This window comes from Pipistrellus hanaki, assembly GCF_964339955.1.
Source record: "Pipistrellus hanaki genome assembly, chromosome: 3".
In the NCBI taxonomy this organism is placed as follows: Eukaryota; Metazoa; Chordata; class Mammalia; order Chiroptera; family Vespertilionidae; genus Pipistrellus; species Pipistrellus hanaki.
In genome coordinates, this window is record NC_140505.1 from 35576540 (window position 1) to 35601699 (window position 25160).

The 25160-nt window shown below is 36.8% G+C and overlaps 1 protein-coding gene and 1 pseudogene across 2 annotated transcripts in view; one reads left to right on the top strand and one right to left on the bottom strand.

Moving 5' to 3' along the window:
• PCCA (propionyl-CoA carboxylase subunit alpha) overlaps positions 1 to 25160 on the bottom strand; it is a 348368-nt gene that overhangs the window by 297322 nt on the left and 25886 nt on the right. Inside the window, exons 3-4 of the mRNA XM_084880267.1 lie at positions 23955 to 24002; positions 23785 to 23853 (exon numbers count right to left, since the gene is read on the bottom strand). Of these exons, the coding sequence (XP_084736393.1) occupies positions 23785 to 23853; positions 23955 to 24002 (117 nt within the window). The remainder of the gene's footprint in view (positions 1 to 23784; positions 23854 to 23954; positions 24003 to 25160) is intronic.
• LOC311618554 (ras-related C3 botulinum toxin substrate 1-like) lies at positions 1254 to 2207 on the top strand (annotated as a pseudogene). Its single transcript has one exon. The product of its transcript is annotated as a ras-related C3 botulinum toxin substrate 1-like (transcript).

Genomic DNA, 25160 nt, shown 5'->3' on the forward strand with positions numbered 1-25160 from the left:
CCAGCCAATCAGGAATGAGTATACAAATTAACTTCATCACCTTCATGGAGACTGACATCAGGGAGGAGGCAGCTCCCAGCATGGCCTGCTTGGCCTTCACCCAGCAAACAGGGAGCAGGCAACTGCGGCTGCAGGCAGTTCCCACCACGGCCTGCTTGGCAGTCACTGGTGTGGAGCAGGCAGGCCCCGCAGAAAGCAGAGAACAACAAGGAGCGGGCCTTAATTGTCAGTAGGACATCCCCTGAGGGCTTCCAGATTGGAGACAATGCAGGTCAGGCTGAGGGACACACACACCCCCAGCATGAATTTCGTGCTCCAGGCCTCTAGTTCTTTATAACTACCAAAGAATGCCCAGATATGACTCTATCAGTTTCCCAACCATTCATTCCCTCTGCTGATGGACACTTTTCAGGGAGGACACCTGGCTGAATGATCAAAATGAGGTTTCCTAACCAGACATCTTGTCAATTGCCCCAGGGCCTCTTCCTGCTCTAGATTTTTCTCTCCTGGAGGGTCTCCCACCTTTTGCAACCATGTTTTAGACTGGGGCTTTCTATTGAATGATCCCATTGGCTATCTATCTTTAAGAAATTCCTCAGTTTCTAGGACCATAATCCCACCTCCACTTTCCATCAGAATATTGGTTTGCTATTTTTTGTTGTTGTTGTTATAAATGTTTCTCTTCCTTGAAAATTTGGGACAGAAAGTGAAGTCCCACCAGCCTGAATTAGAAGTAAGGACTTTTTTAAAGTTTGCATTTCTTACCAGGAAAAGATAGCATGAGTATTTTATTTTAATTAAAAAAATCAAAAATTGTAAAGAAAAATAATATAGTTTTCTAAAACCAAACAGTTAGTTTAGGATGTCATGAAAGACATCAACAAATCCTAATTGAGAATCTAATCTGATTTACAAATGGGTATGTGAGCCCTGACTGGTGGGGCTCTGTGGTCAGAGCATCAGCCTGCACATCAGAGGGTCTTGGGTTCAATTCCCAGTCAAGGGCACTTACCTGGTTGCAGGTCCAATCCCTGCCCCAGGTGGGCACATGTGGGAGGCAACCAATCGATATTATCTCTGTCACCTATCTCTCTCTCTCCCCCTCCCTTCCACACTAAAATCAATGGGGGGAAAAAATATCTTCACTCCTGAGAGAAAAAAAAAAAAAAAAGGTGGTGGGGGTAATGTGAAAGTGAGAATACAATTCTTAACTTACTACAACCATAAATGCACATGTTACCATTACTCTAGTCATGCATTTCAATGCTGGGTATCTTTCTCGTAGTACCTCTTCTACCTATCAAGGCATTCAGAGGAACTCCAAAAGCTGGCTTTCTAATCCAGATTCTACTTCCCAAATTATCCAGTATTGCTCCTGGGTTCACAAAAGTCATAAAGAGCTCTGGGTAGAGGCTGCTGCTGGGCTTTGGCTTCTCACTGGAGGGCGAGAGCTGTGGACAGCGGCCCCGTACCCCACACCCCGGCACCTGCTGCCAGGTGTGCGCCCGCCCACTGCGCCCCGAGCCCACTGCTTCCCTCCTCAGTCCCCAGCTGCCGCTGTTGCCGCCCCCAGAGCAGCCCAGACACAGGCCATCAAGTGTGTTGTGGTGGGAGACGGAGCTATAGGAAAACTTAGCTACTGATCAGTTATACCACCAATGTATTTCCTGGAGAACATATCCCCACTGTCTTAGACAACTATTCTGCCAATGTTATGGGAGATGGAAAATAGATGAATCTGGGCTTATGGGATACTGCTGGACAAGAAGATTATGACAGATTACCTACCCTCTCCTATCCGCAGACAGTTGGAGAAACGGTAAGGATATAACCTCCAGGGGCAAAGACAAGCCGATTGCCAATGTATTCTTAATTTGCTGTTCTCTTGTGAGTCCTGAGTCATTTGAGAATGTTCGTGCAAAGTGGAACCCTGAAGTTCGAGACACCATTGTCCCAACACTCCAGTCATCCTGGTGGGCTCCAAGCTTATCTTAGGGATGATAAAGACAGGACTGAGAAACAGAAGGAGAAGCTGACACCCATAACCCTACCCACAGTGTTCAGCCATGGCCAAGATCGGTGCTGTAAAATACCTACAAGTGGTCAGCTCTCACACAGCGAGGCCTCAAGAGTGTTTGATGAAGCTATCAAGCCATCCTCTGTCAGCCTTCCTTAAGAAGAGGAAGAGAAAATGCCTGCTATTGTAAATGTCTGGGCCTCTCCCTGCCACCTTGGTGCCTGGGAACCTTTGTATGCTTTGTTCAAAAACAATGGAGCCTTCGCACTCAACACCAAGTTTTTGTTACAAATTAGCTTTTCCATAAAACCATATGGAAATCAGTAATTTTTAGGTTTTATTTAAACAAAAAGTGTAAGGATTCAAATTTTCACATTCTATTAAAATTTAGCCCTAAGTTTTCTTAAAGTCTTATTTTTCAAAAGCCCCTATTCTTGCTCAGATAGAGTTGCCAAAATTCCTTGTGAACTAAATTGCACTGGTGTGCTAAGAGCACTGAGCACTGAACTGTTTAAAGACCTTTGTCTTGGAGACTCGCTTCTGAAGTTAGCAAAGGCAGCCACTTGCCAATGAGTTTCACACACAGCCTCCTTTGCGAAATGTTGCCATTCATAATTTATCAACCCATGTTCCTTCCCTAACATTGTACTGTATATCAACTCAACTCTTTGGATTGATCTTCTTTATTTCCTAGTGAGATTTTTAAAAATTCTATATTAGCTTTTGCCCTAACTTGTTTGGCTCAGTGGATAGAGCGTCACTCTGTGGACTGAAGGGTCCCTTGTTCGATCCGGTCAAGGGCATGTACGTTGGTTGCTGGCACATCGCCGGTGGGGGGTGTGCAAGAGGCAGCTGACCAATGTTTCTCTCTCATTGATGTTTCTAACTCTCTACCCCTCTCCTTTCCTCTCTGTAAAAAAACCAATAAAATATTTAAAAATTTATTTTTTAAAAAATAAATAAAATAAAAATTCTATATTAGCTTTTGCTGAGATAGTGAACAGAACCCTTCTTCGAGTGTTCATCTGATGAAGTATTCTGCTCTCGAGGGCACACTGGGGTGGAGTCTGAGGAACACTTGATGTGACCAAAGGATGAAGACAGTATTTGATAAAATATGAAGTGGAGATTAATTTATACTACATTTTATGCATAACAAACAAAATAAAAGTGTTACGGGTAAGACAATGTTTCTGTCAAATGCAGTAGATGGTGAAAAGTTAATATTAATCAGTGTTTTCTTAATATTTTCCTTTTTCTTAAAATTGTAATCCCTCCCACAACTGGGCATTTAATTCATCTTGGAACTGGTCATTCCCATAGTTGCTAACTTAGTGCTTTTCTTATAGACTCCCTTGTCAATGAGCAATATGCCTCCTTGTATAAAATCTTTCTTGATAATGCATTAATTTTTTTTGTAGATTGTAAAAGTACATTCCTGTTTTCACGTTCTTTTATTCAAAGCTAATCAAGTGCTTTCCTTAGTTTTCTAGTAACTAGATATAAAAGTCACACGCTGCATCTCTACAGTTTTGTAAGTATTTTAGATATTCTTAAACTACGAACCTTCTTACCACTACCATCTTGCCAGACTACGATCCTTCTTACCACCACCATCTTGCCAGATCCCGGCACTGTACCTTGGCCGCAGCGGGCCCCTCCGTCTTCCTGTGTGGACACGCTTGCTGTTGCTCTGCCTAGCCATGTTCCTTTGGGTGGGAGGTTGTAACCTTGTGCTAACGACGTTCTGTACAGCTTACCCACTGGCAAGAATACAAAATTGGACCTTTCAACCACTAGAACAACATCTTTTAAATTACATTTGCAGACTTGTGGAGTGTTTTTACACTGATCTTTTGCTAATGCAGTTAGCAGTATGTTTTGCATGTATGACTTAATAAATCCTAGAATCATTAAAAAAAAAAAAGTCATAAAAATCCTTGATTTACAGTTTATGATTGGTTTGTTTCTCACTAAGAGCTTCAGATAAATATTAAAATCAACCACTCAAATGCTCCTCTCTCATGAAAACTCCTGGTACTCTATAGGGGGGAAAAAAGTTTAATGACGCTGTAACTATTTGTTTTTTATTTCAAAACCTAACCTTTCTCCAAATCCAATGTCTGGCTGGCTTGGGAAAGAAGACATTGGCATGTCTTTTATTTGTGGAAGAGTAAATAAATATATTTAACATCTGGTCAACAGAAGATAGACAAACCCTATTTTAATAGAAGTGGCAGCTGGCTCTATGGACAGAAAGAACTAGAAAGAAAAGCTGTCCAAGCAAAACAAAATTTGTATATAATAGAAAGACCAAGAAAATAAATATCTGAGTATTACTTACACACTCAAAGTAATCAAAACATTTTCCCTAAAAACATGAGTTCCTAATTCTGTTTATGCCATACTGGTCTCTGCTTTCCACTATCTTTTTCTAATTTAAATATTCTATGTGGTACCCACCATATCCCTTTACCATTAAATAAACCCTGAACATTTCCCATTCCCTTTTTTGACTCATTCTATTTATCACAAGCACTCTGCTATAGGGATATAAAGAGACTGACAAATCACAATCCCCTTCCCTCCATGAGTTTAGTCCACTACAAATAACGGTATTCTATACCAAATGCAAATAAAAGTAATAAAGAAGATTATATACAACTTGCAAATATAGAATATGGTTTCATAAAGAATCAGTTATTGAAATGTAAAACTGGATTTCTATTAAATGGGGAAAATGAGAAGGGAATTAGCAACAGAGAAAAAACACATTCAAAATGACGCCCTGGCCAGTGGAGCTCAGGTGGCTGGGCATCATCCCGTGCATCAAAAGGTAACTAGTTCAATTCCTGGCCAGGGCACATTCCTGGATTGCCAGATCCATCTCCAGTAGGAGGCCTGCAAGAGGCAGCTGATCAATGTTATATTCTCACGACAATGTTTCTCTTTCCCTGTCCATTCCTTTAAAAGTCAACGAATTTTTTTTAATGTAGAACTGTGAAAGGCCCTGGTCCATTCAAAAATCTGTGAAATGGCTTGAAATTAAGGTGGATAAGGAGACACTAATGAGAGAAAATGGTGAAAGGGAATGATAGAGTAGAAAGAATCAGGTTGAAAGAAATTTTGAATGCCATAGTAAAGAGTTGGGACTTTAACCAGGAAGTCAGTGGTTCTCAATGTTTATCTTCTATGAAAAGAAAATAACGTTCATAGGAGAAATGTTATATACTCCTTCATTACAGCAGGCTGCTGCAGTTGAGCCATTTCAAGCAATTAGCTGTAAACACTCAACTTTCTCTCCCACTAATCTCAGAGGAAGCTTAACAAGTAATTCTCTTAACAATGAAAACCTCTTTTCTTTTCCTCAAATGTTGCCTAACCAACTTTTCCCATGATTATAGGATATATAGCATAATACATACAGTACAAACACTCATTCAGCTGCATTAAATTCCTTTCCATAGTTGTTTTAAGAAACACACTGGCCATTTTAATTCCAGGTATGATGAAATAACCATATTTCATCCTGTGTGTCCACTGAATGCAACTATGAAAATCTGAACTGAGAATACATGAATGAACTATTTGCAAACTCTTAAGAAAAAGTAATAGGCAGATCAAGGGAGGACAGAATTCAATTTACTGTAAACCAGAAGTAAGTTTTAAGATTTTCCTTTCCTCCATGATCCCCTTGCCTAATCAACAAAGCGTAATATCCAGAGTACCAGGCATTGGGGTGCTGACAAGAGAACTCCAAGAGAAGCCCTGTATTTCTGACTCAAAAAGAAAAGGGAGCTCCTAACACAACACTACAGAATCCCCCAGGGTTGTTGGGTTTGGAAAGGGGGAGGAGTGTCCTATTTTGTATTTATTTTTCTTTGTTTGTTTTTATTGATTTCAGAGAGAGGAAGGGAAAGGGAGAGAGAGAGAAACACTGATCAACTACCTCCTGCATGTCCCTTATTGGGGTTCAACTCAGGCATGTGCCCTGACCAGTAATCAAACTGGTGATCTCCAGGTGCATGAGTCCACACTCAACCGCTGAGCCATGCCAGCCAGGCTGTTATGTTTTGTATTTAAGCTCAATTACTTTGTGCCCCAACCCTGAAGTAATTCTATGACTACAACAACTAGGTGGCAAAAATGGAAGCCAGTAGGACCCAAAACATTCAGAGGGAACATTCTTCTCCATTCATGAAACTGCAGTCCCAAGAGGGAGGGTAAATATCCCCATTGTTTTTGTTTGTGATATAAGAAGAAATATAGATTTGGTCTCTACCCCCAGTTTCTGACACAGAGCTACTAAAATCCTTGTTAATTTCCTAATAGATAGGTCTGCTGAGACCATCTTTTGTTCTAACATTTGATCTTTGACCCAGTTCCTGCCACAAGAACTGCTAAGACCTTGGAATCTCAGAAGTGATAAGAGTGTCTTTATGTCTCGCAGTAAAATGATTGGTGGGTGGGAATCCTTAGATAGCATCAGGATGGGGGGCTGGTCTCCAGAAAGAAGGCTTGATTAGAGAGTTGGAACTGATAAAACTAAGAAAGAAAAGAAATAGAATCTTATGATATGCTCAATCAAAACCACAAAAACCAATAAAAGAGTGGAAGACTAAAATAGGAACAAAGAACAAGGGCAACAAATAGAAAAGTTAGAAATACAGTTAATATTAGTCCAACCATATCAATAATCACTTTGAATGTCAATAGTCTAAATGCGCCAATTAAAAGGCAGAGATCGTCGCAGTCAGATCAAAAAACAAGACCTAACTACATGTTATCTATAAGACTCCCACTTTAAATATAAAGACACATATAGATTAAAAGTAAATAGATGGAGAAAAATATACATGATAACACTAATAAAAATACAGCAAAAGTAGCTATATTAATTTCTGACAGAGCAGACTGTAAAGCAAGGGAATTTATAGTTGATAGAGTATGGCATTACATGATGATAAAGGAGTCAATTCTTCCAGAAGACATAACAATCCATGTGTGTGTGCCTAACAACAGAGCATAACATGAGGCAAAAACTGATAAAATTGCAAAGAAACACACAGTGATCCACGATCATAGCTGGACCTCAACAGCTATCTATCAATGGATAGATCCAGCAGGCAGAAATCAGGAAGGACATAGTTAAATTCAACAATACCATCAATCAATTGGATATAATTGACATATAAACACTACTTCTTTACCCAACTGCAATATACACTTTCTTTTACACTGAACATTCACATTTTGGGCCATAAAATATACCTAAATAAATTTAAGAGAATAGAAATCATAGAATATCTGCACAGCAGAATTAAAGTAGAACTCAATAAGAAAGATAACTAGAAAACCAAAAGACAGATTAAAGATTAAACAACAAACTTCCAAGTAACACATGGGTCAAAGAAAAACTCTCAAGAGAAATTATAAAATATTTTTAACTAAATTCAAATGAAAACACAACAAATTTGTGGGATGTAGTGAAAATAATGCTTAGAGGAAATTTTATAGCACTGAATGAATATATTAGAAAAGAAGATCTAAAAATCTAAGTTTCTACCTTGAAAAACTAAAACAAAAAAAAAAGAGCACATTAAATCCTAAGTAAGCAAAGAAATCATAAGAATTAAAGCAGAAATCAATGACACTGAAAGTAGGAGATCAACAGAAAAAGTCAATAAAACCAAAAGCTGGTTCCTTGAAAAAAAAAAAAAAAAAAAAAAAAAAAAAAAAAAAATTATAAGCCTTCCACAAGGCTAACTAAGAAAAAGAGAGAGCGGGAAACAAATTACTAATATCAGAAATGCAAGATGGGATATCACTACAGATCCCATGGCATTAAAAGGAAAATAATGGAATACTAGAAACAACCCTATGCCCACAAATTTAATAAGCCAGGCAAAATTAACCAAGCCCTTGAAAACCCCAAGTTGTCAAAATTCACACCAAGAGAAATAGATCTATATCTACTTGAGAAATTAAATCAATAATAACCTTCCAACACAGCACCAGGCCCACATGGTTTCATTAGTGAATTCTACCAAACATTTAATTAAAAAATTATACCAATTCTCTACAATCTCTCTCAGAAGACAGAAGCAGAGGAATACTTTCTAATTCATTTTATAAAGCCACCATTTCCCTAATACCAAAACCAGACAAAGACTTTACAAGAAAACTACCAACCAATATCTCTTAGAAGCATACCTGCAAAAATCCTCAAAGATACCAGCAAGTTGACTACAACAATATATTAAAAGAATTACAGACCATAAACAAGTGGAATTTATCCCAGGCATTCAAGGCTGGTTTGATTTTTTCAAATATATCAATCAGGATATAAGACAATTTTGTTTGCAGATGACATGATTGTGTAGAAAATTTGAAACAAAAGACAAAAAAAAAAAAAAAAAAAAAAAAAAAAAAAATCCTGGATCTAATGGCAAAGTTTCAGGATACAAGATAATATTTCAAAATGTGAGTTGTTTTCCTATATACCAACAATAAACAAGTAAAATTTGAAATTTAAAACATAATATCATTTATATTAGCATACCTAAAAATAAGTATAACAGTATATATATAAGATCTATATGAGGAAAATTACAAAACTCTGATGAATAAAATCAAATATCAACTAAATAAGTGGATCGATATTCCATCTTCAAGAGATATCTTGAACATGGAATATATTCCCATCTTGATCTATAAATCAAAGTCCCACAAATTATTTTGTGAATATCAACAAACATATTCTAAAGTTTATATAGAGAGACAAAAGAGCTACAAATATTAAAGGAGAGCAAAGCTGGAGTATTGACACTGAATTGGGAAATTTCGACTGGAAGTTCGGATGTTCCCCAGGGCAGGACGGTTCCCGGGTTCTTGTCCCATGGAGCCGAAGAATGAAACCACAGGCAAAAGGTGGTATAGTAAAAGTGGAAATTTATTGAGAAACAAGCACAGACTCGCACATGGGAAGAGGGAAAGAGTCCCACAGCTCTGACTCCCAACTGGAGAGGGGAAAAGAGTTCCCAAGGCTGCAGTTTATAAAGGCTGCAGTTTTTATACGTGCCTCGTTATCCCCTCAGATTGGTCACTATTCCCCTTCGATTTGGTCCTATAGCAACTCCTGAGCTCAAGTCTCACATGAAGTATGTCAAGTTCCCTCCTTCTTTTCCCTTATTGTTCTCCTATTCCCTCTAGACTTTTCTTCCTCTTTCTTTGAATGAGGGGTTTCCTTCCCTTTATTCTGTAAGTATGTACCTTTTGCTACTCTCAGCTCCCTTGTCTTATGGAAATATACTCTTTTGCAACTCTATAGCCCTGTGTTTTTTCCATAAATCCCTTAATTTTTTAAAATTTCCTAAACTTGCCTATTTCACCCCTCAAAATTCCTTTCAACACTACTCAACATGGGAGGCAAGAGATTGATGTATCTCTCTCACATCTATCTTTCTCTTTCTCTCTCTCCCTCCCTCTTTCCCTCCCTCCCCCACCTCTTTCTCTTGCTCTCCTTCTCTCTCTAAATCAATAAATATACATAAATAAAAAACATACATACACACAAAAAACTATTAAACTACAGAAGATAACAGAAGAAAACCTAGATGGCCTTGGGTATGGAAAGGACTTTTTAGATACAACATCAAAGTCACAATCCATGACAGAAATCATTGATAAACTGAACGTTATTAAAATTTTAAACTTCTGCTTTGGGAAAGACAACATCAAGAAATTCAGAAAACAAACCACAGCCTAGGAGAAAATATATGCAAAGGCACATCTGATAAAGGACTATTTTCCAAAATATACAAAGAACTCTTAAAATTCACCAAATAAAAAAGAACTCGATAAGAAAAAATAGGCCAAAGACCTTAACAGATACATCACCAATGCAGACATACAAGTGGCAAAGAAGCATATGAAATGATGCCCCACATCATATGTGATCAGGGGCAATGCAAATTTAAATGAGATAACACTACACATCTATTAGTAGGGACAAAATCTAGAACAGTGACAGCACTAGCAAGGATGTGAAGCAACAGAAACTCTCATTCAGTGCTGGTAGGAGTACAAAATAGTATAGCCACTTTTGAAGACAGTTTGGTGGTTTCTTACAAAACTAAACATACTCTTACACTATGATCCAGCAAGAACACTCCTTGGTTTTTCCTGAAGTAGTTGAAAACACATGTCCACATAGAAGCCTGCACAATGATGTTTAAAACAGCCTTATTTATCATTGCTGAAACTTGGAAGCAACCAAGATGTCCTTCAATAGATGAATGGGATAACTGTGTCATTATATTTTTATCCAACCTACAGAATGTACAACACTAATGAAAACTATGGACTTTGAGTAATATGTGTCAATATAGTTCATCAATTGCAACAAATATACAATAATAGTGGATATTGATAATGGGAGACCATGCATGTGTGGAAGCAGAAGGTAAATAAAAAAGTCTCTGTAGCTTCCTCTCAATTTTGCTGTGAACCCAAAAATGTATTGAGGAAAAATAAAAATAAAAATTGTGGAGAAATTTTCTATTAAGAAAATTTACATGAAACTCTTCACAAATAGGATTCTGTAGTTTTTAAACAGCCCTCCCCTATGTAGAACATCCCAGCTGAGTTTCATCCATATAGCCTAGGGATCTATAACACTTAATTGGATAGTTCACGGAAATTACTTTGCTATATTTAATTATAAATTCTTTTGTACTAAGATATCTAATATCCATTTGGGGAATACATTATAGAGTTGGGAACTAAACTAATATATGATTAATTCACTGGAAGACTTGGAAGCCACTAAGCAGTTGTTTACAAAAACAAACATTTTAAAACTATTTATTTGCTATTTTATCTGGACTTAACAGTTTCTCACATAGAATGACAAGGGTCCTGCCCTTTTTTCCAAGCCTACATATTCTCCATTGAACAGACCCCACCCCCACTCTCGGACTGTGCTTTTTAATAAACATATTGAATGCATACATAGCTGAAGATTTCAATACTGGACTTATATCTGGTGTATTTATCTGAATTGGAGCCTCTCTTCCTTAGGATAGGCTCCAACTAAAATGAGTATATCAGATATAAATCCACTACTGCCATCTTCCTTCTTCAGAGAGCTTTTTATCTTCCTGAAGATGCTTACTGGATTCCTCCTTTTGCTAGTCCTTCTTAGTAGTTGCTACTATAACCACTGAGAACAGCAGCAAATGTTTTCCAGGTATGGTTGATGCACTGGCTAGAGCTAAAGATTGAGAGCTAGACAAGCTAAGCAGTGCTAATTCACAGATTAAGTAACAACCACTGGACTGGCTCAGGGCCTTTGCACATGCTGTCCCATCTGCCAAGCTGACTACCTAGCTAAGAGCTAATTCTCATCTATCAGGTCTCAGCTTACGTTTGAGCACCTTATTAATGGAGAGTCACCCATTATTCTTTCTCAGCAACTAGTTTATTTCCTACATAACACCACAACTATAATTACTTATTTATATGCTTTCTGATATCTGTCTCTACCACTGGACTGTAAATGCCATGAGAATAGGAATCATATCGCTCATTATCACTACTTTAATTCCATCAACTAACATAGAACCTGGCCCACAACAAAAACAAAATGATATATTCATAATATTTCATGATTTTGTTTTTAAATTAAATGTTCAGTATAAAAACACAGTTCTACCCTTGCTAGTTTGGCTCAGTGGATAGAGCATCGGCCTGTGGACTGAAGCGTCTCAGGTTCAATTCTGGTCAAGGGCACTTGCCCGGGTTGCGAGCTCTATCCCTAATGGGGGGCGTGCAGAAGGCAGTCGATTGATGATTCTCTCTCATCATTGATATTTCTATCTCTTTCTCCCTCTCCCTTCCTCTCTGAAATTAATAAAAATATTCTTTAAAAAACACACATACAAGTTATTATTATTTAAAAAATATTAAGAAGGTCTTGGGATTTTATGAAGGAAATCTTTCACAAGTCACTTTCCATAGATTGAAAGAGGTTGGAATGTTTTTATTAAAGTTAAATAAGAAGGTACATGAACACCTATGTGAACAAAGTAACTCATACATGAAGATACTATTATAAATCCTTTTTTTCCTATCCAAATGTAATTTTTGCCTTGCTGCTAAATAAAGTCAGAGTCCTTCCTGACAGGAATGACTGGTTTACCTTTAACTCCAGGGGGCTAAAACTATCAGTCTTTTAAGAAGCTTTAAGGGGTTTTGACAATTTAAACTGCTGAGCTCACAGCACCCAAGGGAAGGTCTTGGTTGCAAGTTTTATTTGTGATGTGGCTGACCACTAATACTGACTCCATAGATAATGGATTTCAGTAACAACCACCCACGGGTTAACACATTGAGTAGTACCCATAACATTGCTTTAATTAAGTTAATACATGAAGGTCACAGTTTGGTAAAAAGTTTTATTAAATTTGGCAGTGCTTACAATAATAAATAAAAAAGAAATTGTGTGTGTTCATCTGTACAGTAACTCTATAAATTTGCCTGTAGATATAATCCAGTTTGCTCATGGATTTATGCTGCATTTCAATTTATTTTCTAAAAAGGAATTCAATTTATTAGTTCCATTTCCCAAAAATATGTCCATTCCTAGCAATCCTAACTGATAGTTTCATGACATGTGGCTCTAACCATGCTGAGCACAGAATGGGTTTACCTGGCACAAAGAGACCACCCACTAGGGCAAAGATTTCCACCATCACCACACACACACACACACACACACACACACACACCCATTTTGGAGCATTTTGATGGTGAAAAAGAGTAATGTTTTGATTTGTTTGTAGCTTCATTTGTTAAATATTAATGTCTTTCTGAAATATTGTAATTATATTTTCAACAGGAAAAATAAATATATACATTTTGTCTTTTAACCCAAACTTTTTCACATAGTACAAAATAAGCCAAAGGAGTATTTCCAGCAAATATATAAAAGGGCAAAGCAAAATTTTTTAATGAATTGAAAAGTAAAGTTTCACTGTAAAGTGTTTAAAAAAAAGAAACTATACTTTAATACACACATCATAGCAGGGTTTATACATTTTTCTGTTTTTATATGTGTTAGTAATTTGAGGTTACTTTATTGAAAAGCGAAGAATAGTAACTGAATTTACACATAGTGAATTCAGCAATAATTGTATTTTTTTAAATACACAACCTGACAGGCACTATGGTAGATAATAATGAATCAGCATGGGAGCCATTTAATATACTTCTTGATTAACTCATTGCCTGTCCAGTTCACACACAGACATGCTTACATGTCATAATCGCCATAATTCCCATCATCCCCACTGCTAACACTCAAGTTCCTTGATTAGTGCACAACTCCCAGACGAGCCATTGCTAATGCTAAATAATTCTCTTCAGCCTCCTGCTACTATTCTGCAGGATCTCCAATTAAATATAATGTCCCTGATGAGCCATATTAATGTGAACAAATTCCTACCAGGAACCCTATCCTATTCCATTTTACCCAAAAATGTAGAGAGTAATTTAGCCAAGCCAAAGATAATCAAAACATTTTAAATTGATATAGCATAATGTTTCTGCAAAATGTTTTTCCAAAGGTAAAAACAAAAAAAGAATAGAAGAAAAAGAAATGTCTAAACATCTTAAATGCTTTCTTCTCTTTAACCGAAAATTTGATAGGTAGGTTCACAATCTTCTTAATCCAAAAAAGGTTACTAAAAGCTAAGTTTTATGAGAAAAGTAAGCAACAGCAAGCTTTAAAGCAAGTACACCATTTAAAACCTCTGTAATTACCTAATTACCAGAACTCGAAAGTCCAAAATCACATTAATGAAACCAATTCCTTCCTCTCCATTAAATGCAGTATTACAGTCACTATTAGAGGCTTTACCATGGAACTTTATGTTGCTGGTAAGGAAACTGCATATTGAACAATGACAGCTCTTAGTATTTTTTTCAAGAATGAATGAAGAATCCTATAGATTTCCTATTACAATCTAATGACTGAAAATGTTTCTGATGTAATTAAAAACAACTGGGGAATGTGGACCATGATGGCTATCTTAAAATATTCTGTACAAGTAAAAACCATTAAGAAAATGTTCCTTAAATATACACACACAGGTGCATAGGTCTGATTTTTCAGTTATTATCCCCAAAAAAAGTTTTACAAAGCCAACCCTACTTATTTATTCCCATTTGAGGAGCAATGAGTACATTAGCTGCAAACAAGTCCATTAATGGATTTTGTGGAATATTTTTTTAAAAATTAAGCCCTGACCGGTTTGGCTCAGTGGATAGAGCACCAGCCTGTGGACTCAGGGGTCCCAGGTTCGATTCCAGTCAAGGATATGTACCTTGGTTGCTGGCATATCCCCAATAGGGGGTGTTCAAGAGGCAGCTGGATCGATGTTTCTCTCCCATCAGTGTTTCTAGCTCTCTATCCCTCTCCCTTCCTCTCTGTAAAAAATCAATAAAATATATATTTTTTTTAAATTAAGAACTTGAAATTCTTTCCAAATCGAAAAATATCCTGAAAATCAAATCATGTAAATGAGAAAATAAATACAAAAAGTTTTACTTTTAAATTGTTTTAATCTCTACACATATCTAGAATAAAACTGAAGGTTCTAACGAAGACATAACTAAATAAATATATATAAAGATGTATATATAAATACAAAAAGATATAAAGACATTCTAACAACCCCATAAAATGTTGATAGGTTTTTCCCTAAGGTCTTTTATACCTCAGCCTACATTAATATATTCCATCTCCATTTACCTGATCATTACCCTCCAGTTTGTTCAGCTGGAACCAACATACACTAATTACGTAGACATTACCAAGTCCTATTTGTCCTCAGTATCTCCCCAGACAGCAGGGAAATATTATCAAGGGTAGGCATGCTAAGTGATGATTCCCCTCACCTTACTGTCAATCATCCCAGGGTGCTCACAGAAAACCCCACTAAATCTCATTACTGAATCCTAAAGCTAAGACTACAATACTCACTAAGAATCATACTTCAAACAGCAGGCTGCCTGGCTAAGATATGAATCACAATGACTATTTCCCTGATTTGGGGTTTTGGTTTTAATATAATAAATATCAGGTATTTCTCATTTAAATCCAATGTTATTGTATACCAACAAAGCAACAAAATACTGTAAGTTCAATTTAAGCAATAAAATATTATAACTTCAATAATCAAAAGTTAAAGTACAAAATGAATTTATTCCATTTAAAAAAAACCAAAACCCTGCCCAGCCAGTATGGCATAATGGTTAGCGTTAACATATGAACCTGGAGGTCACTGTTTGACTCCCCATCAAAGCACATGTCTGGGTTGCAGGCTTGACCAATGGGGTGTGCAGAAGGCAGCCAATCAATTATTCTCTCTCATCATTGATGTTTGTACCTCTCTCTACCTCTCCCTTTCTATCAAAAATGAATAAAATATATTTTAAAAATAATCAAAACCCTAACTTACAGGTCTGACACAAATATAACAATATTTTGCTATTTCTTATGGAAAGACATACTAGTCTTTTTATTTGAAAATGTAGATAAATATTGTAAAATTAAAGTTATTTAACATGCACTATGAGGAATACAGCAATCTAAATTCTCAAATTCTTTGTTTCTGCTATTCACTAAACTAATGAAGTAGAACTCACCTTTCCATTTAGGAAGTTCTAGTCACTAAAAGCAAACACTCTCATTCGTTTTATTTCTTAACTTTTCTGGAACTACCCCAATCACAGTAGATTAGTGGGATACAACCCTAGAATCCAATCCATTTCTTTTGCCTTCTAAGTCAATATTAACAAGACCCTCTTCAACAAATTAATAAATTCTCCCAAATTAGTCCCTAATATCTAATGAATTTATTCCATAGACCTGACTCTTCCTACTCCAAAATTTTATGGAGTGGTGCCAATTATATCTGCTTTTATAAGGTACTAAAGGCCCATTGCAGGAAGATTCCTGCAAGAACAGGGCTTCTAGCAGGCTTCCCTCCTGCCAAAACCATCCCTCTCGCCCCCTGCAATTTCCCTCCAGCAGCCATCCTGTGCTATCCCTTCCCTTCCACTGCTGCTGCCTTGTGCCTTCCCTCCCGCCACCACTGCCCCGCACTCTCCCCCCACTTTCCCACCCGCCACCTCACTTTTTGCTTTCCCTCCCTCTTCCTTCTATGCTGCCTTTAGTCTTCACTCCCCATCTGTGTATGCAAATTAACTTTCATATTTGTTTGGTAAATTTGCATACTCTCTCTCTGATTGGCTAGTGGGTGTAGCGGAGTGATGGTAAATTTGAAGGTTTTTCTTTTATTAGTATAGATCATGTTTTAATATCTGTTCAATTTTCCTCAGAATTTTCTAGGCTACCCTTGTACATTTAGTCCTTTATCAATTCCTCCCACAAAAATTACATAATATATTTATTAGAATTTAGTAAAAAATGTAGATTAATTTAGAAATAACTAGCACTTATAATGTTCAGTTTACCTATACCAATCAATAAGTCCTTAATTAAGTCCTACAAATTTCATTCTAAATTCATATCATAGAGAAGGATCGAAGATGGCAGCATAGCTAAACACCTAAACTGCTGCCTCGCACAATAATTTCAAAACTACAATTAAAAGGCAAAACATTCATCACCCAGAACCATAGGAAAGCTGGCTGAGGGGAAGTTATACAACTAGAAGGAAAGAGAAGAGAGCACTGAGACATGCACAAACACTGAAAAGCTGAGGTACGGAGACGCTCGATCTGGGCTGGCGGTGGGCATTGCTTTCTTCAACCTGAAAGGAGGCAAGCTCCCCATTACTCTGAAATCCAGTTTCTGGAGAGACACAGGGAACCCAAACTCCTACAAGGAGAAGCTGGACAGTCTGACATTGGGTCAGAAAGTGAGGGTGGCTTGCTTGCAGAGCTGCACACAGGAATAATTGTTTACTGTGCTGGGACACGGGGAGGCAGTCTGAGATGCAGAGATGGCAGACTGGCAGCCATTGCTGTTTGCCACACCCTATCCTAGTGATGCCCTGAAACCCCACCCCACACAACCTCCAAACCCACCCAAGCTCCAAGCAATGGCTTTTGCATATGAATGGCCTGCCCCATCCCAGCTTAACGTAGCAAACTTGCAGCCCAGGTCAGACAGCTCCAAAACCTCCAAACCCCAAGCAAAGAAAACTGTAGTTCTCGCTGTAGCTCCTGCAGGGTGGCCTCAGACAGTAGCTGACCTGCACCCCATTGGAGATCCAGAAGCCAGTGTACCTACTGGTCAGTGTGAGACATCAGATTTCAACTCCTCACATCCATAAATGACACATTCAAGAGGCAGACTCAGTGAACACCAAAGCCCTACTGAAACAAGTCTAGCACCATAAACGTGTCTGCAGTGCAGCAGTTCTTCCATTATAAACAAAACAGGTCCTCACAGCCAATTGGCCTGGAGGTCAATTCTTCCCAGTGTACCAACAGCAATCAAGGCTTAACTATACCAAGACTGTGCCCACAAAGGGGAGTACGAAGAGTGTCCACTTCAGGTGATTGGGGAAGCTGAGCTTCTGGCCCCCATAGGTCAGCTACCACACAAAGCTACTCCATCAATACAGGGAAGCAGCCAAAATGCGGAGACAAAGAAACATGTCACAAATGAAAGAAATGGAGGGAAGCAAATTACTGGACGACATAGAATTCAAAACCACATTTTTTTAAATATATATTTTATTGACTTTTTACAGAGAGGAAGGGAGAGAGATAGAGAGCTAGAAATGTCAATGAGAGAAACATCAACCAGCTGCCTCTTGCACACCCCCTACCTGGGATGTGCCTGCAACCAAGGTACATGCCCTTGACCAGAATCGAACCCGGGACCTTTCAGTCCGCAGACCGACACTCTACCACTGACCCAAACCGGTTTCGGCTCAAAACCACATTTATAAGGTTACTCAAGAATCTTCTAAAAATTGCTGAGAAACTTGATGAGACCTCCAAGGAACTTAGTGAGACCTTCAAGGACCTTAATCAGAATGCCAAAAAAAATGTAAAAGGACCAGCCAGAAATTAAGCATACACTGGCTGAAATAAAGAATATACAGAAACTCAAATGTAGATCAATGTACCCCAAGAATCAAACCAAACATCTGAAATATGAGGGGGAAAAAACACCCAACCAGAAAAACGAAAAAAAAAAAAGAATCAAAAAATATGAAGATAGTGTAAGGAGCCTCTGGGACAACTTTAAGCATACCAACATCCCAATTTTGGGGGTGCCAAAAGAAGAGAGCAAAATACTTGACAAAAAATTTTCCCTACCTGGTGAGAGAAATAGACTTACAAGTTCAGGAAACGCACAGAACCCCAAACAAAAGGAATCCAAAGAGGACCACACCAAGACACATCATAATTGAAATGCCAAGAGCAAAAGACAAAGAGAGAATCTTGAAAGCAGCAAGAGAAAAACAGTTAGTTACCTACAAGAGAGTACCCATACAGCTGATTTCTCAATAGAAACTATGCCGGCCAGAAGGGAGTGGCAAGAAATATTCAAAGTAGTGAATAGCAAGAACCTACAACCAAGATTACTCTACCCAGCAAAGCTATCATTCAGAATTGAAGGTCAGATAAAGAGCTTCACAGATGAGAGAAAGCTAAAGGAGTTCATCACCACCAAATCAGGATTACATGAAATGCTGAAAGGTATTCTTTAAAAAGAGGAGGAAGAAGAAAAAGGTAAAGATAAAAATTATGAACAATAAAATGATATCAAATACATACCTACCAACAAGTGAATCTAAAAATCAAGTGAATAAAAAATCTGATGAACAGAATAAACTAGTGAATATAATAGAATCAGGGGCATAGAAATAGAGTAGACTGACAATTCTCGAGGGAAGGGGGTGTAAGGGGTGCAGGAAGAGATTGGACAAAAATCTTACACCTATGGATGAAGACAGTGGCAGGGGGTAAGGGCATGGGGTGGGGTGGGGAATCAGATGGAGGGGAGCTATGGAGGGAAAAAAAAGAGGAACACCTGCCGAAGCTGGTTTGGCTCAGTGATAGAGCATCGGTCTGCAGACTGAAGGGTCCCAGGTTCGATTCCGGAGAAGGGCATGTACCTTGGTTGCGGGCACATCCCCGGTAGGGGGTGTGCAGGAGGCAGCTGGTCGATGTTTCTCTCTCATCGACGTTTCTAGCTCTCTATCTCTTTCCCTTTCTCTCTGTTAAAAATCAATAAAAAAAAAATTTTTTTAAAAAGGAGGAACACCTGTAATAATCTGATCAATAAAGATGTATTTTTTTAAAAAAGAAATATGCATCAATAAATAAATGAATAAATTCGTATCATATAGTATTTTGTTTTCTTTTCCATTCATTCTACAAATTACATTTTTTTAAAGTTGCATTTTCTACTATGTTAACATATACAAGAAAGCTATAAATTTTTTTATATTTAACTACCACAGAGATATTTCTTACTATTTCTAAAGAGTTATTCCATTGACTACATAATTAGAAATCAATACATCCTTAATATTTATGCATTTCCAGTCCACCACTTTGTAACTGCACTGCCTAACTGCATTACTGAACACTTCCAGAATGCTGGTAAATAACAGTGATAGTACGTGTATCAGTCTTCATCCTGACTTTCATGAGAATGCTTCCTATGAGATATAACCTCTTTGTTATGATAAGGCAGTATTAATCTAATTCTGTCTTACAAAGGATTTTAAAAGGAGACGTGAATTTCTTTTAAATGATATTTTATATATCTATCAAGATGATCATACAGTTTTCTCCACTAACCCATTAGAATATTCAATTTATAGTCTCTAATATTGAACCATATTGAAATGTCATGAATATATTCTGTATGGCTGCAGCATATTTAAGTAAATTATTTTTTTCTACTCCATATTAATTAATATTCTTCTGTCAATATATAATAGTCATTGTAATTTTATTTTTTACTTACTTTCTTTGCCCAGATTTTTAATTCTGAATTATTATACTGGCTTCATAAAAAAGAATGAAAATCTTGTTTTTCTTTCTATAAGTCTAGAACAATTTAAACAGTATCAAAATGTCCTCCTTCCTGAAAATTGCAAAGAATTCTTATGAGAATCTCTTGGCCTGGACATTCTACTCCATTCCTTCTATAATAACTTAAGAGTCTCTTAATTAATGATTTCTTATTGTAGGCTCCTTTATGCACAGTTACAGGCCTATATGTAATTACTTGGCACCAATGTTGTAAACTGAGTCAAACAAAATAACTGCTTACCATTTTTAAAGGAATAAAAGCATGTTAAACTCCACTTTAAGATTGGATAGAACCACCAAAGATCAGTAAGGAAATAGAAGACTTCAATATCCTAATTTAACAATCAGACCTAAAAGATATCTATAGAACACTCACCCAACAAAGGTAGAATAGAATATACATTCTCATTCACCTGGTGCATTCTCCAGGATAAATCATAAAACATAAAAACAGGCCATAAAGCAAACATCAAAAAACTTCAAAGGACAGAAATAATAGAAAACATGTTCTCCAACCAAAGCAGAAGAAAACTAGAAATCAGTAACAGAAAGAAACTTGGGAAACTAGGAACACCCAGGAAAACAGACTATTGCCTAAGGAAGGGGCAGTGACTTAATTATAGGCTAAGAAGAATGTGCACTAGGACACTGATCACTGGCACAGATTCAGATTGTACACACACACCCCCACAAGGTTGTCCCCTATATTTCTCAATAGAATTGGTAATTTTCTTAGGTATGATAGGTATTATATGATAGATATGTAAGAGAATGTCCTTAATTCGGGGAAATAAATACTGAAATATTTGGAGATGAAATGCCACAATGTCTGTAATTTACTTAGCATATAAGTTATAGACAATGTTATTTAGAAAAATCTTTAGGGAAAAAAAGGGGCGGGGGGAGAGAAACTCTCTTACCTTTTGAGACAGCATACAGGACCTGAAGAGTATTATACTAAATGACATAAGCCAATCAGAGAAAGACAATTATCATATGATCTCACTTATATGTGGATCTAATGAACAAAACAAACTTACAAACAAAACAGACCCAGAGACATTGAAGCATGCAACTGACTGACATACTTCAGAGGGAAGGGTGAGCAGGGGTGGGGGAGGAGATGGGACGTTGGAAGAGATGAACCAAAGAACTTGTATGTATAAATTGCATAACCTATGGACATGACAACAGTGCAGTGAAAGCCTGGGGAGGCTGCGGAGTGGAGTGGAGTTTGAGTGGAGTGGAGTGGAGTGGAGGGGGTCAATGGGAGGGAAAAAAGGGGTTATCTTTAATACTTGCAACAATAAAGGTACTTTTTTTAAAAAAGAAGAAAAGAAAATGTTTCAAAATGTTAACAATTGGTGAATCCACATTAAGGATATATGGGTGTCCATTGTAGTACTCTTCAAGTTTCATTATATTTAAACACTTAAGAATATAAATAAATGGCCAACCTTATGAAAAGATAATCAATAGTGATGATGATTGTGAATAAGATGATTGGGGGGAAGGGAACCAAAAGAAAAAACTTCATAATCATCTTTAAAATCCAGCTTTTGCCTATTACACATTGTGTGCAAGTTACTTTTCTCTCCTTCATGTGACTTACCATTTAATATTGTAACTGTCAGGCTTTTTCCCTACTTAACTGCTTAAAAATTAGTTGTTTTTAACATAAAAGTAATAGCATTTAAAATAAACTGTTGCAGCATTTTACCATCACAATAATATTTACATTTTAATTTGTGAAATTAATATATAAAAGAATGTAAGATTTTTTACTCCAAGTTACATTTAAAATTCTCACCTCTGGAAAATAAACATTGAAATATTAGCAATGCATCTGTTCCTATTACTGATACTGATTAGATATAATGGTAACATTTTTTATCAGGAAACAAAATATACTGTTAGAGGAATTCACCTTTTCTACTTTCTTGAAACTGAAGCAAAAACCAAATAGCCCATTTGGCCTATGGCTGAGGCTTAGATTAAACTTTGACCATCCCAACCATCATTATTCTTCTTCTTTTCCTTATGGTATCATTCCAGAAACTAACGTAAAGTAGGTCATATTAGGAGGAACTTTTGATGGAGCATGAATTGCTTCCGTTGTGGGTCTTGGCCAATCTTATTCTAAATTATGGAATTTAGAATGGCTAAATTTTTTAGTGGCTAAAGTTTTTAAAATATATAACTACCACATGAATGACAAAGACTTAGACCAATTGTTTTGCAGCTAGTTTTTTCAAAAGTTTGGAAAATAACCGTCTACCTCTACATCAAAATACGAAGCCACAAATGTAAGAATCAGGAAAGGCAGTCATGCTATTTGAGATAAGAACTTACAGAAATTGATTATTCTACAATGCCAACTTTGAAATGTAAATATATATGGAAAAAATCAAAATATAAATAATGTTGCCCTAGTTGGTTTGGCTCAGTGGCTAGATAATCAGCCTGCAAACTGAAGGGTCCCAAGGTCCTAGGGCACATGACCAGATTGTAAACTTGATCCCCAGTAGGGGAGTGCAAGAAGCAGGCTATCAATGATTATCTCTCATCATTGATGTTTCTATCTCTTTCCTCCTCTCCCTTCCTCTCTGAAATCAATAAAAATATTTTTAAATACACACACACACACACACACACACACACACACACACACACATATATATATTTCCAATATATATGTTATCCATCCCAGCAGTAACCTCCATGAGAATACAACCTAGAGAATTAGCTATATTGTGGTATAAAAAAATAAGGAAAAGGTTACTGTTAGACTTGAAATAAAAACAGAACTTGTGGCCCTAGCCAGTTTGGCTCAGTGGATAGAGCATCAGCCTGCAGACTGAAGGGCACATGCCTGGGTTTTGGGCTTGATCCCCAGTGGGGGCTGTGCAGGAAGCAGCCAATCAGTGATTCTCTCTCATCATTCATGTTTCTATCTCTCGCTCCTTCTCCCTTCCTCTCTGAAATCAATGAAGAAATACATTTTTTTAAAAAGTAGTGTACAAAAATGAAAAACAATAACCTACATTAAAGTACAATTACTTATATTTCACTTCTAATAATTTACATTCATTTCCCATGGGATTTTTTTCTACTCATAGTTCATCACTGCTTTAAAAAAAAAAAAAAATGCCTGCTTGCTAAAAATCCTCAATAAAAGTATCTATCATTTACTGCTTTATGCTATACTTTCTTTTGTTCACATCCAGTGAGGATTAGCCTTCCTTTCCTTTATCAAAATTTCAGCTGAACACAGTAAAGCACTCAGGAAGGTTAAACAATGATAGGAGTCCCTTAGTGATACTGGAGTCAGGCTGTGGGGAAATGTGGTCTTGTAAGGCAGCACGGCATAGACAGTTCATTAATCGTTGAATCTAACTTCCTCATGCTTTACTTAAACCTATTAGGTGACCAGCAATCAGTCTAGCTATTTCATTCTAGTAGGTTTTTAAAGCCTTGAAAAAACCAGTTAAGACAGGTTTTGCTTAAAAGAAGAGTACTTAAACAGAGGTGTGTGTGTGTGTGTGTGTGTGTGTGTGTGTGTGTGTATACACACTACCTTTTTCAGGTCACAGGGGGGAAAGCTACATCTTTCACCTTTTTTCTATTTGACCCAAAATAAGGTTCTGATTCAAATAAAGCATAAATATACTTACAGAGCTAGTATCAACATCACTGTGGATGGCGACCGTCTTAATGCCCATCTTCTTGCAAGTTTTAATAACCTATTTTAAAATATATCAATGTTATCTATTAACAAGTGATTCACATTTAAAGGGATTTAGTAATAATAAAATTCACCGAGTAAAATTAAACTTCTACTCACCCTACATGCAATTTCTCCTCTATTAGCAACAAGAATTTTATCAAACGTCTGAAGAGAGAAAACACACATAAGAAGATATTGTTACTCTCACTTTGGGACCAGAAAACAAGTTTTTTCACAACTGGATATGATCTTAATAAACATTACTTCATAGAGTAGTACTAAATACTATATACATGTTCATTTACAACCAGGTTGCCACTGAACTCATCTGGTAGAATCTGGTTGTATAATTATTCTGTTAAAGAATCAGTTGACTAGGGACCAAGGGGACATTTATAAATTCTCTTGTCAAAAGATAACCTTTAAATGATATTACAAAATATGAAAAACCTTTAGACAAAATTATTTGACAACTTCATTTATTTTCTAAATCCAGGGCAATTCTAAGTGTCATGAATTGTTTATCAAGGGAAAGTCAGATATTCATATACCATCTCTATTTATTTGGGGTGGAGAATTAAACAGTATTTTTAATAACTCGGAATAGATACAAATTATGCTTATATCCAAAGATTCCAAGCAGGTTATGCTATTTGAATACAATGTTAAGTTTGAATAGCCATCAAATTTTGAAGCAGCTGAGGCCACATAACATAAAGAGCTCAGCCAGCATGGCTCAGTGGTTGAGTATCGACCTATGAACCAGGAAGTCACGATTCAATTCCCAGTCAGGGCACATGCCGGGGTTGCAAGCTCCTTCCCCAGAATGGGGCATGCAGGAGGCAGCCAACCAATGATTCTCTCTCATCGTTGATGTTTCTATCTCTCCCTCTCCCTTCCTCAATGAAATCAATAAAAATATATTTTTCTAAAAAAGGAAAAAAATAGATTGATTTTGTACTTCCATTTCTAAATTCTAAATCCAGTTTTGCCACTAATTACCTATTTGACTTCAAGAAAGTATCTGCAGGTCTTGATTTCCACATATGTAAAATGATAGCATTCTAATAGGACACCATTTAATAAAGTTCTCTTCCTACTCTAAAGTTGTACAAGCTAATCCTTTTAAAGAATTGCAAACACAATCACAAGTAATTTGAATGCAATACATTTTATCACACAATCATTTCTGATTATTGTAAATTAAATGGAACTATACAAAAGTTTTAGTTATATTTCTAAAAGAAAATATAAAGTTATATATAATCTTAAAAGTACTCTTACGCAACTTAAAGCACTATTTTAACTCAATAGGGAGTGACA